Genomic DNA, 15,763 nt, shown 5'->3' with positions numbered 1-15,763 from the left:
GAGGTTCCTCAGGGTGCCCGTCAGAGCGGCCGGGGAGGGCCGGCACGGTGCCCGTCAGAGCGGCCGGCAGCGCCAGCCGGAGCTGGGCAGCCCGGGGTGTGCGGCGCCTCTCCCCGCCGTGACCCGGCTGCCGCTCGGGGACTGCACAGGGAAATGGAAATGGAAATGCACAGAATCCCCGAACTGTCCCAAAGGAGCTCCGGCTGGCCCTGCCCAGGCAGGGTCACCTGGCACAGGAAGGCGCCCAGGGGTGTGGAATGTCTGCAGGAGGCAGGATCCGCCGCCTCCATGGGCAGCTGCTCTGCCATACTTTGTGAAGAGTTCTTCACGGACAGGTGGAACTTGTGCTTTAGTTTATGGGTGTTGTTCCTCATCCTGTGGCTGGGCACCACTGAAAAGAGCCTGGTACCAGTTTCTTGGCACCCACCTCTGAGATATTTGTTTGCATTAATGAGATCCCTTCTCAGTCTTCTTGAGACTAAACAGGCTTCCACGTTCCTCAAAAGAGATGCTCCATACCCCAAATAATCTTTGGGGTTTTTAGGGTAACTTGATGCTATAAAGATTGTCGCACAACAAGGATAAGGTGATAAATGTGCACTGTAAAAGGCTGGGTTTATATGTGTTTTTATATGTGTTTGAGGCCAGCTCAGCCCCCAGGATGTGCCTGGTGACTCAGGAGTGGGAGCAGCAGCTGGGTGTGAAGGCATGCAGGAATTATCCAGGTACACATGGAGAGTGAACACTGATTTCAGTGGGACAAAGCATGTGATTAAAATGGGAAAACATAAGATTACAACCCTGAGATGTGCTGCAGTTCGACCGTCATATGTGTTGAGGTACAGTTTGTGAATGTGTTAAATTGTCTTCAGCAGCAGATCTTAAAAGTCTTTTTTTTGGCCAGAACAAAGTGGGTAAGACACTGCTGGTTGTGTGTTTTCAATGAAAAAGTTAAGTTTATTGACATCATGTAGTTACATAGCAAACATTCAGGCATGACTTACTTTGGAGCAAGTGATGCTTGTAAAAGTAAATACAGTCATTCAGTAATGGGCCTTTGTAAATAACATATGCCATAAAAATGACTGATTACATATATTTGCTTTCTTAACTAGTTAAGAAATTTCATGACAAAGGACAATGAGGAAAAGGCAATCAGCTGTACAGGCATTTCTTTGTGAACTACTGTAATGTGACTGATTCTGTAACAAAATTACATTTCATCTTTTCCTAGCTTATTGTCATATTAACTGTGGTTGCACTTTCTGAGGAGTTTGGCAGTATTTTCTGGGGACTCAAAGTAATAAAGCACACTTTGAATTATTGTGTCTTATTTTCATGTTTTAGACCCTTCATCATTTACCTTGGTGAGTGAGGTGAGATTTCTATATTGACCTGTCCCACAACTGGTACAAACACCTAACAATGCTGAGCAGCAGTTGGAATGTAGATTAAAATGTTACCTAACTCTTCAGGAGTAGAGATGCAGGTACTCTCACTAAATTCAGAAGTTACTGTTCTCTCTGGAAGTACAGCAGGAAGGAGGTTTTTATTTCCCTCCAAACAATACTGAGCTACAGTGTGTTTAAAAGTTCATTCTGATACATCCAGGACCCTTTCTGTGCACACACTGAGTGCAGCTGTGTCTATACAGGAATACATGCATGCATTTCCGTGTTTTCAAGATGCAATGCACATTTCCAGATTATCTTTTCAGTCAAAGCCTAAACAGCATAAAGCCAGAGTTGTCATAAATAGTGATAACATGTTAAGATCTCTTTGAATGTTTCCTTTATTTCCTCTTTATTTCTCAGGTGACTGGTTGAGTTTCCTCATTTCTCACGGAGCAGGCTTTGTCTTACTTTAATGTTTGCGTTTTTTCTTCTTTGTGTTGCACACTAAATGTGTTGGACAGCATTTGCTAACCCAAAATGTGGCTTTCTGAGCTTTCACAGCCAGGGTACAGCTGCAGAATCCCCATTTTTGGTTCCAAGGCTGCTCTGGGCACACACTGCCAGAGCTGCCAGGTGTGACACACCTGGATGGGCTGTGGGGACATGGTGGCACCAGGAGGGGCTGAAAGGCACCTGTGGAGCTTCACTCAGCCCGTGTGACAGCTGAGAAGCCCAAGTGTGCTTCCCATGGGCTACTTCCAGGCTGGAATCCTGGCCACGCTGACAAAAGCCCTCCACATCTCAGCAGGAGTGGGATTTCACGCCAGAAACGCTTTCTGGAATGGTGATAGAACTGTTCTAGACCCAATGGTTTGGTTCTGCCTATCCTTAGATTAGCATTTACCCTGTTTTTAGCATTTCTGCAGGATTTGCTGCTCTTCTAGGTTGCAGCCAAAATTTTTAGTTCCAGTGGAGTTCGAAGTGGTCTAAAGAATGTTGTGCTGAATCTAAGGGATAACTCAGTGAGATGCAGTTAACACAGCTCTGCAGCATTCAGTTTCGTTAGCAAAACATGAGCCTGCCTACCAAAATGTTTACAGTTTGCCAGAACCCACTCCAGTGTGTGTTTTTGTTACTTTTTAAACCCTCAATTGCAGAACACCTGTTAGCCTCAGAAATCCACACAAATTATTGGAAGAATTACTGTTTCAAAAATTATTAATTCAATATTTCTCTGCATTTGGCTTATTTTATCTCTGTCTACCTGACAGTGAAATATGAATAACAAGGCACTGCAGGTTTTTGAAGACCACTTTTCCCTGTCTTCTTCAGCTTTGGGGAAGCTGGCATCTGTGTGACCCTGTGGTGAATTACATCAGGCAATCAGACCAGGTTATAAGCAAAAAGTGACTTTTCTGGCCAATCAGCCCCCTTCTCATCACCACCAATGTGCTGCACCTGGTCTCAATACTTTCACAAGAGTTGAAAGGTTCAGGTGGGTATCTACAATCAGCCACCCGTTTCCTATTGATCTCCCAAAGGACTCCCTGAGCTGGCCTCTCACCTTCCTGCTGCTGCCCCACTCAGCTGCTGTGTGCTTCTGGCTCTAACTGGGGTGGACCCTTTTATCCTGAACACTGCCCTGCTGGTTTAGGATGTCTTTTTCTTCATCTGCAGTTCAGGTTTGTTCTTTTTTTCTTCCCTGTTTTGTTGTATCTTTGTGTTCTGCCTGTTGCGGTGGTTTCTTGCCTTTTCCCTGGTCTCACACACCTTTGGTTCTGCTGCGTTTTGAGGCCTCCCTGATGCTGGGAGTGGTCTTTGTCCATCCCATTCCCTACTCTTCAGACTAGCGTGTTCCTCCGGCTGTTCTGGTGGCATCTTACCCACCTTTAGGTTTTTTCCTATGGTTGTTCCTGCCCCAAGCATGGGGCACCTCCTGGGTGGCAGCGGGAGGCAGAGGCTGTGCTGCTGTCCTCAGGAGGCCTTTGAATTCCCGTTCCCCGGCCATGATCCGAGCGTGTCACCTCTGTGCCGAACTAGCGAGGGCACACAGCGCTGTCCAGAGGCGTGGGCAGGCACCCAGACCTCTGCCAGGTATGCAGGTGCCCTCTGCCCGGGAGCACCTGCCGGGGCCGGCCCATCCCCGCCGGGTGGGTCGGGCAGGGCTCGGGGCCGCGGCCGCTCCGGCCCCGCTCCGCAGCGCCGTTTCCGGGCCCGCGGGCAGGTGAGGCGGCGGCGGGCGGAGCGGAGCGGAGCGGCCGCGATGAGGCTGCTGCTGCTGGCGTGCCTGCGGGCACAGACCGGCAACGCCACCACGGCCGCCAGGATCCGGTGAGTGAGTGAGTGAGTGAGTGAGTGAGTGAGTGAGTGAGTGAGTGAGTGAGTGAGTGAGTGAGTGAGTGCCGCGATGGGGAGGATGCGCTGCGCTCCGCGCCCGCCATGCGCGGCCCGCGCCGGCGCACGGTGGCGGCTCCGGCGGCCCCGGGAGTGCGGGGGGTGGCGGCACAGCCCGGCGGCCCGGGGTGTGCGGTGCCTCTGCCGGCCGGGGTGTGCTGGGGGCGGCGGCTCCGGCGGCCCGGGGTGTGCGGAGGGCGGCGGCAGAGCCCAGCGGGGCCGGGGTGTGCGCTGGCTCCGGCGGCCCCGGCTGTGCGGTGGCTCTGCCGCCGCCCCCCGCAATCCCGGGCCGGCAGAGCCCAGCGGGACCGGGATGTGCGGTGGCTCCGCCGGACGGGGGGTGTGCGGGGGGCGGTGGCTCCGCCGGCCCCGGCAGCGTGTGGGGAGCGGCGGCCCGGGGGTGTGCGGGGGGCGGTGGCCGAGCCCGGGGACGCTGCGGCGCTGCCCGGCGCGGCCGGCGGAGCCCGGGCCGCTCCCGCCCCGCAGCGTGGCCGGCTCCCGCACAGCCCCGGCTGCCCCAGGCTGTGGGGATGGCACAGTCAGTGGGACGGGCGGCAGGGCAGAGCCGGGCAGAGCCGCACAGCCCCGGCTGCAGCCGTTCGGGGATGGCACAGGGCAGAGCCGCGCAGCCCCGGCTGGCACACACGGTGTGAAGGGCAGCCCGGCAGAGCCAGAGCCAGCCCCGGCTGGCACACACGGTGTGAAGGGCAGCCCGGCAGAGCCGCGCAGCCCCGGCTGGCACACACGGTGTGAAGGGCAGCCCGGCAGAGCCAGAGCCAGCCCCGGCTGCAGCCGTGCGGGAGCCGCTCCGGTGGCTGCCCTCGCTGCGGGCTGCGGCTCTCGTGGGGACGGATGGACGGATGGATGGATGACGGACGCGGCGCTGCAGTGCTGGGAAATCGCACGGTTGAACAGAACCGCAGAAATATCCCACATGTCCCCGTTTGGCTTTTTCTGTGACGTGGAAAAGGGATGTGGCTGGGAGCATTGCTGCTGGGGCTTCACTGTGCACGTCAGCTATAAAAAAATGAATCACTATAGAAAATAAACATTTTCCCAATGGTTTTGTCCTCTTGAGGCCCACAATAATGATTTGGGTTCATCTAATCTAAGAGTTTTCCACAGTTTAGCTGTTTCTCTCCGGATGAATCTCTTGGGATATTCTGCCATAACAAGTTTTCCCTGACCTTGATCTGTGCATTGTCTCTCTCATGTGAGGTTATGCACAGCAGCATCCTCAGACATTAGGTTTTCACACTGCCTGTGTCATAGCAAGTGCAGCCTGAGACTTCTGCAGGGCTGCTCTGTGTATGAGGTGCTGGTAGGGCATGTCTGCTGGTCCTGTCACCCTGGCACTGAGGATAGAGACTCCAGAGACAGCTGAAGGTTTTGCTATTTTAAAACCATAGTTGTTACTAAAATATTGAGACAAGTAAATTCTTTATATGCATATATATACTTCTTTTTATGCCTGTACATTGCAGCAGAGTTCCTGTGGCATTCTGTATTTCCTTTTGTTACTTACCCTTTGCTCTCACTGGATAGTACAAGACTAGTTATTGGGCACATCACTGCTCAATTTTCCTCTATGAGGTTATGTACCTTTACAAATCAAATATTTACTTTCCTTCTTCTTCAATTCCACTTTGAGGGAAGTCAGACGTACGTTTAGGCTGGAGCTGTTCAGAGCTAATCTAGTGGAAACAAGTTCCGCATTGTTTCTAGTTAAAATAAGTCTGAATGAGCCAGAAAAGCAAGGGTTCACATATCATATCAAAGTCTTTTAATTACAGATATTGATAGTGAATATGTGAGCACATTGTCCTGAGCTACAGTGGCTTAGCAAGGTGCCTTTACCTGATTTTTTTTTAAATTTTGAACTTTTGGTTAAATATAAATGAAACAATGGTGTTGTTTCCGAGTGGAACACTTGCCAGCATAGATTAATTTTATGGCTTAATATAACAGTGTATACTCTGTTTATGATATTACAACTCTTCCAATAACTGCTTCATCTTTTCATAAATAAGATATTCATTTCCTGAGTTTAAAGTAAGTGGTGACAAAGGTACCAGAATTTAATTTGGCTAAAAATCAACTTGCTAAAACAAGTGGTATAATGAATGTGCTGTGGGCTTTCTTCCTATTGGTGTGCATAATCTTTAATCACCTTAAAAAATATGAGCAATGAATAAGTACAGCACTAAGCAAAAGTCTTTGCTTAGGCTGCCATTGTTCAACCTTAGAAATGAGATCAAAGATGTGTCAAGGAAGAAAAGAAATTATTCTTCCCTGCCCCTTGAAATGTTTTGTTCATCTTTTATTACTTGGTAGTAAGGAGGAATAGAAATCTGGAATTAATAGGTTAATTAGAAAGATTTAGATTAACTGTTTTGCCAATATGTAAATGTTTTCTGGAGAGGGAGAAATTGTTTTGGCTCTCATTAACTGGCCAGTTAAGACAGCCATTCTGTAAATCTCCAGGTAATCACCTGCAAGAGAATTAAACCACAAATCCAACGGTGCTTATCATTCCTCTGGACCACTGGTTTTGAGCTTAGACATTTAGTGGAGTATTCAGTAATCCAGACATTTCTACTGTTTCATTTTACCCTGTGTGCCAGGGTGGGAATCCCACAGGGGAACGCTCCAGGGCAGGGGATGCTCCTGTCCTCAGGGCAGCTCTGGGAGCTCCTGCACCTCCCTGATGGCTCTGCCCAGGTTGGGACATCCCTGCTCAGGCTGGGACCTTCCTGCTCAGGCTGGGACATCCCTGCTGGCCCTGCTCAGGTTGGGACATCCCTGCTCAGGCTGGGACATCCCTGCTGGCCCTGCTCAGGTTGGGACATCCCTGCTCAGGCTGGGACATCCCTGGTGGCCCTGCTCAGGCTGGGACCTTCCTGCTCAGGCTGGGACCTTCCTGCTCAGGCTGGGACATCCCTGCTGGCCCTGCTCAGGTTGGGATGTCTCTGCTGGGACTTTCCTGCTGGGACATCCCTGCTCAGGCTGGGACATCCTTGTTGCGACATCCCTGATGGCCCTGCTCAGGTTGGGACCTTCCTGCCCAGGCTGGGACATCCCTGCTGGCCCTGCGTGGCCATTCCCAAAGCAGGAACCCAGGACAGGTGTTCTTTGCACCTTAGCAAGAGATCTATCATTTACAGGGGCTGCCCTTGGTACCACCATGGTGTGCCCTGCAGGAACTGTGTGTAACAAGGGTTCAGGCCTTGCAGAGCTCTCTGGTCCGTGCCAAGCTCAGTTACTGAGTTCAGAGCACACAGACAGGACGAGCTGGTCCCCATCCTCACTCACATTTTCAATTTCTGTGGTTCACAGTGAACTTTATTCATGGCTCACTCATGCCAGTGCAATTTGTCTATGTTGCTTCAAGGAGAGGTTTGAGAGGGAAATGAAGGACATGTTGTTTTAACAATTCTGAAAAAAATAAGATCGTTTACAAAGAAAACAGGAGATCAGGCAGGGTTTCAGCTCGTGTAACTTGATGAGCTTCAGTGGGAATTGTGAGTGTTCAGGTCTGGCCGAGTTTCTGAGAGGCACTGGAATGGCTCTGCTCCCTCAACAAGCTCTGAATTGTGCCATATACATTTAACAGGAGTTGGTGCACAGCTGCTGTGCAGAGCAGACAGCTGAGGGAAAGAGATAATTGATATTTTTGGTTGAAGCCTATTTTGTGCCATTCAAGAAGTGGCAGTGTAGCCACCTACCAGGAACTTTTTGGAAATCAAACATTCTTTGTCTGCAAGTAATTCCATTAAATATCAGTTGAAATTTAGAAGGTAAATGTTTCTGAGAGGAAGACATCACAGAAAACAGAGCAAGTTTCACGACCATAATACCTTAGAAATAAGCACACTTTTAACTCCTGTGCCTTCTCATCAGCCAGGCTGTGTTTGGAACTCTAAAACTGTTTTCTGATATGCAAACCTGTGAACTGCAGATTCATGCTGGAGGAGGGAGACTGCTAGCCAGGAGAAGTGAGAAGCAGTAATCAGTTATGTAGGGAATAAAAATTTAAACATTGTAAAACATCACTTGGTATTTCACAGGTGTGTTAGAGAAAAATGTTTTTTTATAGAAATCTCAAAGTGAAAATGTGTCAGGAAAGGCTTGTAGCTTTTAGCAGGATCTTTGCACACAGTGTAGATCCAGAGAACACACTTGAAAGTTTCGCTTATAAGCTTTGTGATTTCCAACGAATTTTAAAAATGTACCAAACAAAGAGAAATTCATTTCCTGAATGCTAAAATGAGGGGGACTGGGAAATACTTTGTCCAATACTCAGGTGTGTGTAAGTATCAGAGTAAGCAGTGGCCAGTGTAATGTACTTCTAAAATTGCTCTGTCACATTTACTGAATGGCTGGAGTTCTCCCTGATGCTTTCTGCCCAGAAAAACACCCAAAATCTGGGATCTGACAGCTCAACTCCACTTTAGAAATATTATTTCCCCAAGTCATGGCACTGGCTTCCATGGGAGTTTCAGCAGAAGGGGAGAATGGGCAAGGCAATTTCTAGCTCCAAGCAACATTCAGGGTTTGTTAAGACTCTTGGGGATTTATCTCCTCTGTTAAGAACCATGATAGAGAGAAAATGTAGCCTTGAGATTTGGCATTTCCAGTGTTGCATTTGGTCCCCAGACAGCAGGAGCTGGGTTAATTTTTGTTTCTCATTCACCAAGTATTTGTTGATGAAATGGCAAAATAATGTGAATTTGCCAGGAGGAGAAGAGATATGGATGATGTGTCTCCTGTGCCTGGGCCTCGTTCAGGGACATCTGTGACTTCACACACAGATCTGCCTTCCAAAAAAATCCTTGCAATAACTGCAGCACTCCCCAATCATGTTCCTTGGAAACAGCATATGTGTGAAAATCACCCTGCTTTTTTTGCTATAAAGATGAAAAGCCATTTAGAAAATATGAAAATAACGCTGTAAATTTCAGCACTTAAATACTACCCAGTAACTCAGCTTCTACACTCGTGTATTTCCATAGATGCATCATTTGAAACTTGTGATTAATGATATCAAACTCAGTGGAATGTTCAGGGGATCAGGGCCTGTTTAAATCTGGGAATTTGAATTATTCTGGGAATATTTGCTTATTTTTCCTTCTAAAGATGTATGCAAATTTTTTACGTGCTCCTGAGTAGAATAAAAATGTGTAAAAAAATAATTTTGAAGCTGTAGAGGTAATGCACAATCTCTGAGCCTTGGAACACTTGGGGAATCCCTCTCTATTTACTGCAGAACAGCTGCCATTCCCCAGGGAGATGTGGAGCTGTGGAATGTGTGGAGGAGAAGTAGTCATCCCTAGTATATTTAAAAAAAACCACTTCTGATTGGAATTCCTGGCTGAGTTTCTCGATTTCTGCTGTCCTGAGAGAGTTATTTTCAAATTAATCGTAATATGCAAACATATTGCTTGTACATGATAGTGATTTATGTTAATTGGAATGCTGATGGGAAAAAACCCTCTTAGACCATTTAATGAGCACCTGTGAAATGATGGAATGCTCGCAGCAGCATCCCGAGGAATGCCTGGGAGGTTTTCCCTCCACAGCTGGGAGATTGGGGCATCGTTATTGGGATGTAAATGGAGAGCCTGTGCAAGGGCAGGGCAGGTACTTGGAACCAGCTCAGCAGTGTCAATAAGGAGCTTAAAATGTGGCTGCGTTTCATTATTTGTTAGCAGTTGCCATGATTTATTGGTCTGGTTTGGAACAGTGGAATGAAAGGAGTTTCTCTGGGGGCTGAGGAGGGAATCCAGCACCATGTGTGGTGCCAGTGCAGCTCTGTCTGACACGGTCAGGGCTGGCACATTCCCTCCAAGGCCCCCAGATGTTTTACAGCACTCTTAGCACCAATTTCTGCAGGAGTGACTAACTTCTGCAGGACAGAAAATCACATTTCTGGGGAGGCTGTGCAGTAATCAGGAGATGAAAGCTGACATGATGCAGGCCGTCAATGAGCTAGCAGGATCTCAATGCCAGAACAATTCATACACGATGAGAAATCCATCAATGCCACGATACGGGATGAGCACAGAGCGTTCCTGTGGTGTTTGTGTGATCCTGGCAGTGCAAACACCCCGTGTCAGCTGGGATTTGCTGCTCTGGCTGTTTGCTGGTGCTCCTGGAGCACTGATAGATACCTGGTTTGATGTTCCTGGAGCACTGATAGATACCTGGTTTGATGCTCCTGGAGCACTGATAGATACCTGGTTTGATGTTCCTGGAGCACTGATAGATACCTGGTTTGATGTTCCTGGAGCACTGATAGAAACCTGGTTTGATGTTCCTGGAGCACTGATAGATACCTGGTTTGATGTTCCTGGAGCACTGATAGATACCTGGTTTGATGCTCCTGGAGCACTGATACCTGGTTTGATGCTCCTGGAGCACTGATAGATACCTGGTTTGATGCTCCTGGAGCACTGATACCTGGTTTGATGTTCCTGGAGCACTGATAGAAACCTGGTTTGATGTTCCTGGAGCACTGATAGATACCTGGTTTGATGTTCCTGGAGCACTGATAGATACCTGGTTTGATGCTCCTGGAGCACTGATACCTGGTTTGATGCTCCTGGAGCACTGATAGATACCTGGTTTGATGCTCCTGGAGCACTGATACCTGGTTTGATGTTCCTGGAGCACTGATAGATACCTGGTTTGATGTTCCTGGAGCACTGATACCTGGTTTCATGCTCCTGGAGCACTGATAGAAACCTGGTTTGATGTTCCTGGAGCACTGATAGATACCTGGTTTGATGTTCCTGGAGCACTGATAGAAACCTGGTTTGATGTTCCTGGAGCACTGATAGATACCTGGTTTGATGCTCCTGGAGCACTGATACCTGGTTTGATGTTCCTGGAGCACTGATAGAAACCTGGTTTTCTGCTCCTGGAGCACTGATACCTGGTTTGATGCTCCTGGAGCACTGATAGATACCTGGTTTGATGTTCCTGGAGCACTGACACCTGGTTTGATGCTCCTGGAGCACTGATAGCTGGTTCTGGTTTGGGGCAGGAGTGGGGCTGTCTGTAATCATCAGTCCCTGGCTCTGGCAGCCCTGGCACCAATGTTTTCACATGAGAACCACTGCAAGGAAAGGGGCATGGCTGAGCTCACTGCCAGGGGCTTGCTGGTCGTTTTTGCTATTTGGAACTGAGATTTTCAAGCAGGTTGTGAAGGTGTTTGTGTCACTACTTTTGTGTAGTTTTTTTGCTTATACTTCAATATTTGTGTCATTACTTTTGTGTAGTTTTTTTTTTTGCTTATATTTCAATAATCCTTTGCCTGGTTTATAAATGGTGAGCTGAGACAAGAAGCAATTAAACCCACCATCAAACAGAAGGGGAACACAGTTCAGCTCTCTGGCTCTCTTGACGCATTCATTTTTGATGTTCTGTGTTTTTGGTAGCATTGACCAGCTGGACATGTTTGTGCTTTCTTCACCTGGTGTCCTTTCTGCAGAACAAGGAGCTGAGAATCTCTAAGAGCGAGGCCTGACACAAGAATTCTGACACCTCCCTTCAAAAGGAGGGATTATTTCAGAATAATAAGTTGAGTCAGGAAGGTCCTGACCGTGCTTCATTTTTTCTGATTTTTGTGGTGATTATGCTTGGCCCAGGCAGCGTTACCTTGCTGGAAGGTGCCTGTGGCTTCACAGTGGTGAAGATAACAAATATCTTCCAGGCAAAGAAAACCAGCCTTGTGAAGAAGCTCCTGGTTGATATCTGCTTGAACAAAAAAGACATAAAGTTGAAAGAGCAAAGTTGGAGGAAAAACGTTTTGATTAAGTTTGTTTCCTACACTGGTGTGCTTATGACATTAATAGTGACTTCTTTATTCTCTTTCTGTTTGTCCCAATAATGAAGGAATCATCTACAGGCTGCAGGTCACATCTGTGTTCTTAAAGATGCTTTCATGTATGGAAGTGCAGCTGAAATAGCAAACCTGACCTCCTCAGACGAGTTCGATGCAGCCCTGGCCATTCACCTCTATAAAGGAGGCAGACTGCTGCAAGGTAATCCTCCTCCTGCTTTGCAATAAAAACACCTCCCAAAAAGTCCTGCAAGGGAAGAGAATGAATCCTAGCTGCTACACATGGCTGTAAATGTACAAACCCACACAGAATATCCTCTCTCTGTTTATCCATTTCAGCAAACGTTCAGAAATGCTAAAAATCCCTCTCAATGGGAGATCTGATAGAGACAGAACTAAATAAATGTACTTTTAAACCACATGGTGCTCTTGGTAATTAAGTGCTTTAACTACATCAGGATGAGAGCATTACATTAACATTAGGTCCTTTCAGTAAATGTGTTCTTTCAGAGGACAATGGCTTGGCTAAGGAGAGCTGGGCTCAAATGGAAGGAAGCAGGGAGGATAATTTCATTTTTCTGCTCAAAAACGAGTCAGGGTTTTTCAACGTGAAATGACATTCCTGTCAGCCAGGCTGCAGGAGACAGGATGTTATCACACAAATAATAAAATTTTCTATTTTCTTTAGCCACGGAGAACAAAATTTTAGCCTGCCACTAATGATAGACTGGGAGCACTGGCTCTGAGAATTACAGACAGTAATTTCACCTGCTGAAATTGCAGTTTGTGCATCCTCAGCTGAGAGCACCCTGAGTTACAGGAATCTGTCCAAAGGCACAGAACTGCACCTTCCACTGATCTCTGGGCAGCTCTGGGCTTGGTTTGGATTTCAGCAGTGCCCCCACTCTGTTCTGGGGGTGTGCAGACAGCCTGAATTACTGCATCTGCTCTGCTGCTGCTCCAGAGGGGCTCTGGTTTCAGCAGGGACTGAAATGATAACACAAAAAATAAATGTAAAATGTAAAATAATGTAAAATGAGCTGTGCTCACTTATGAATTAAGGCTTGTTGGAACATAGAGATAATTGGTTTTTTGACAAGACCTTGAATTGTTTTGGAGGAAGCATGTTGAAAGTCTGAGCACCATATTTTTTGGGTTTTTTTGGGGATTTTTGCTGAGGAACAGGAGATAAAGCTGAATTTTAGTGTTTATTGGAGTACAGTTTTACTGGAGTTTAACTTGCACGGCAATGCCCAAATGGTGTTGCTGTTGCCTTTTCGAAGTCCCAAGTGACCTAAAAGCCTGATGCTTTACAAAAGGAGTTTCAATAAATCAGTTACGCTGATTTATTGATTGTTATCAGTTACACTGTTCTAAAAGTATCTGCAGTGACTGAAAGAGAAATAAACCAAAAATCTCTGCAGAGTAGGACAGTAATAGTAAGGTTTCTGAGATGATCACAGCCAAAGTGTAAAGGTTATTGCAGACTTTGGGACAAGAAAGGGATCCAGAGAACATTCCTGGCTCCTGGGACATTTAGAAATTTAGTGATTGCACTACCATTGCTGCCACACTATCGATCTGCTTGGCCTCATCCTGCAAATTCTGTTTACAGGATCAGCACACCCAATAGATGGCATCATAATTATTCACTTTTTACTTTATGACAGAGGCAGTGCATATTTGATATGGTGTTACAGACAGTCTGTCTCTGGAAGATTAGAGGCAGTGGTGCTTTGATAGAGCACATCAATTCCCTCCACCTGCAAACATTAGAGTGTAATATCAACAAATGCCAAGGAAATTCTCCAAGTAGCCAGAATGGTAATTAGTCTTTTGTTCTTTTTGCTTGCTCTCTCATTTAGTAATGAGGAAATTAGCAATGCTAATAAGTCCTGATCTTACAGCTCACTTAACTTTCAAATACAAATTGAAATCTATGGTACATTTTCTGTCTTTATCAACAAACTTTGTTTCCCATTTGGTTTGATGTCCTGTGAAAGTGCAGTTACTGTGTGTGGGGTTACAGTGCTAAAAAAATTAAAATTCCAGTTTCCTTTTCAGAGATTTTTGCTCAGATAGGTGATTCAGTGCTATCAATGCCCTTTTTCACTCTGGTCATTAAATATTGGCCACCTTCTGATTGCTTTGCAGGGAGCAGAATTCCCTTTGGGATCATCTTTGGAGGGACAGATGTCAATGAAGACATGAAATGCAGAGAGAAACGCCAGGTGATGGGAGCAGTGCTGGAGAGAGCCAGGTAAGGGCAGGGTGGGAGGTTTCTGACAGGAAATTGCATTTTGTGTGGCAGATCTTTAGGAAGTTTCCCCACACGCTTGGAAGCACTGGAGGGTGTGGAGGCCAGCAGAAAACCCTGGAATGCTGAAATCCTGGTGACCTTTACCTGTGTTTGTGATTCAGTGGTGGAGGGGGACAGTTTGATCAGAAAGTGCAGCCTGTTTGTTTGGGATTTCCCTGCTCCTCACGCACAGCTTGTGCACAGGTTGAAAAGTGGATCCCTCTGAGACAAACAGATTTTTTTTAATTTTATTGTTCTCTCCTTTTTGATCCTTTGAAATTTGATCCTTTCCCTGGGCCCATGAGCAAAGAAGCAGAGACTGAAAAAGTCTTTAAGCAAATTCTCTCAGGTTTTAGGGGAAATGACAAGGGAGCATTTTCAGGTGTTTTAAAGTCTGGAAAGTTCTGGTGCTGTGCCAGTGTAGTCATCAAATGTAGAGCAAGAACTGATCCTAAACCAGAGGAAATTACTAAAAACTGAGAAGACTTTTGAGCGTGTTTCATAGTTTCAACATCCCCAGGAAAGCAGTTTTCTCCTGAGTGATCCAAAGGTTTGTTGACTCCAGCAGTGTTTGCTCATGGCCGTGGTGGGGGAGGAAACCTGTTTTGGTTCAGAGCAGAGCAGGATGGGTTTTGGGCCAGGCAGGCTCTGCTCCAGCTCCTCTCTCCTGCTCTATCCTTGCTGCTCCCTCTCCATTTCCCAGCCGTTATTGGCTCACTCAGCACCGGCAGAGATGTGCTGCTCTGTCTGTAATCCCCCATAAAATGTGGTAAGCAAACAGATTTTAAAGACAGCACTTAATCACGCTCATTGAAAAATCATTAGGGCACGTTCCTGTGCCTCAGCGTGGCTTGGAGCTGAGAGCAACTTAAGGTTCCACTCAGGAAAAAATTTATGTACTTGTTTGCTTTTGTTATCAAATAATCAGAAGTTGTTCTTTAAACCGGTCTGGAGGAAAGGAAAACGATATCTAATGTGCCAGATGGATTTCAGCACTGTGCAAAATGAGAAATACATAAAAACAATCTCTGAGTGTGTCCATTTGATCCATCTCTGTTTAAAATATCATCTGTCACAAATACAGCTAATACAAAATCTGCTTTACTGAATGTTTTTTAATGCTGTTGAGTTGGGAACCTGAAGTATACCTTAACAGCTTGAATTATCTATGATCTTTCAAAATGTATTATGACATCCCTGTGCAGTTTACAATATTTTCTCTACTAGAGGAAAAGCATCTCAGTTTTCCAGAAGTTATTCTGAATGTGCCTCGTCTCCAGCAGCATCACTGCTGTTATTCATTGCATGGTTATTAAAAGAAACATTGATTTTTTTTCTTTATTGATTGCAGGGTTCTAAGCAGAAAGCATCATGAATTGTAGATTACTTGTCCAGTACAATATCCCAGCACATTCCATAAAACAAACTATTGAACACTGTCTGGCCTTATGAGTGTTTCATTTTTAATCAAATCCCTCTAAATGGTGCTTGTACCCCTCTGGGGTATTTTTTTTCCTATTGAACAGTATTTTGTAGACTTAGAAGTGACATCTTTTTATGCTTGTTAATGTGATGTATTGAAAGGATAATTGCATGATCTGGGGAGGGAGCATGTGCAGCTTGACAAAGGCAGCGTTTGCAGGGGCTTTAATACCCTCAAAGCTGGCAGCTTGTGGTGTGAAATTCATTGCAGGGCCATAAAGCAGATCCTACAGAACGCACGTAGGGGAATAAGGTTTGTTTCACCCAGCAAAAGCAGGAGTTCTGGTTCAGCATTTATGGGAATCCTGCTGCTGCTGTGTGCATTAATTTGGGCAAACTGGCAGCTGTGCC

General features: G+C 46.5%; 1 protein-coding gene across 2 annotated transcripts in view; it reads left to right on the top strand.

Annotated features, from left to right (window-relative positions):
• The first annotated feature begins 2,915 nt into the window (after positions 1–2,915).
• Positions 2,916–15,763, top strand: part of GLT1D1 (glycosyltransferase 1 domain containing 1) — a 37,766-nt gene continuing 24,918 nt past the window's right edge. Inside the window, exons 1-3 of one of the 2 annotated variants that reach the window (XM_059485176.1) lie at positions 2,916–3,076; positions 11,685–11,833; positions 13,786–13,891. In XM_059485176.1, the coding sequence (XP_059341159.1) occupies positions 11,734–11,833; positions 13,786–13,891 (206 nt within the window). In that variant the 5' untranslated portion in view covers positions 2,916–3,076; positions 11,685–11,733. Of the gene's footprint in view, positions 3,077–3,609; positions 3,726–11,684; positions 11,834–13,785; positions 13,892–15,763 lie in introns of those variants that run through there. The other variant, XM_059485175.1, reaches the window with a different exon arrangement.

The sequence above is a fragment of the Ammospiza nelsoni genome, chromosome 18 (assembly GCF_027579445.1).
Source record: "Ammospiza nelsoni isolate bAmmNel1 chromosome 18, bAmmNel1.pri, whole genome shotgun sequence".
NCBI classification, from domain to species: domain Eukaryota; kingdom Metazoa; phylum Chordata; class Aves; order Passeriformes; family Passerellidae; genus Ammospiza; species Ammospiza nelsoni.
The sequence above is the reverse complement of the archived record's forward strand: the minus strand, read 5'-3'. Positions and strand labels throughout refer to the sequence as shown.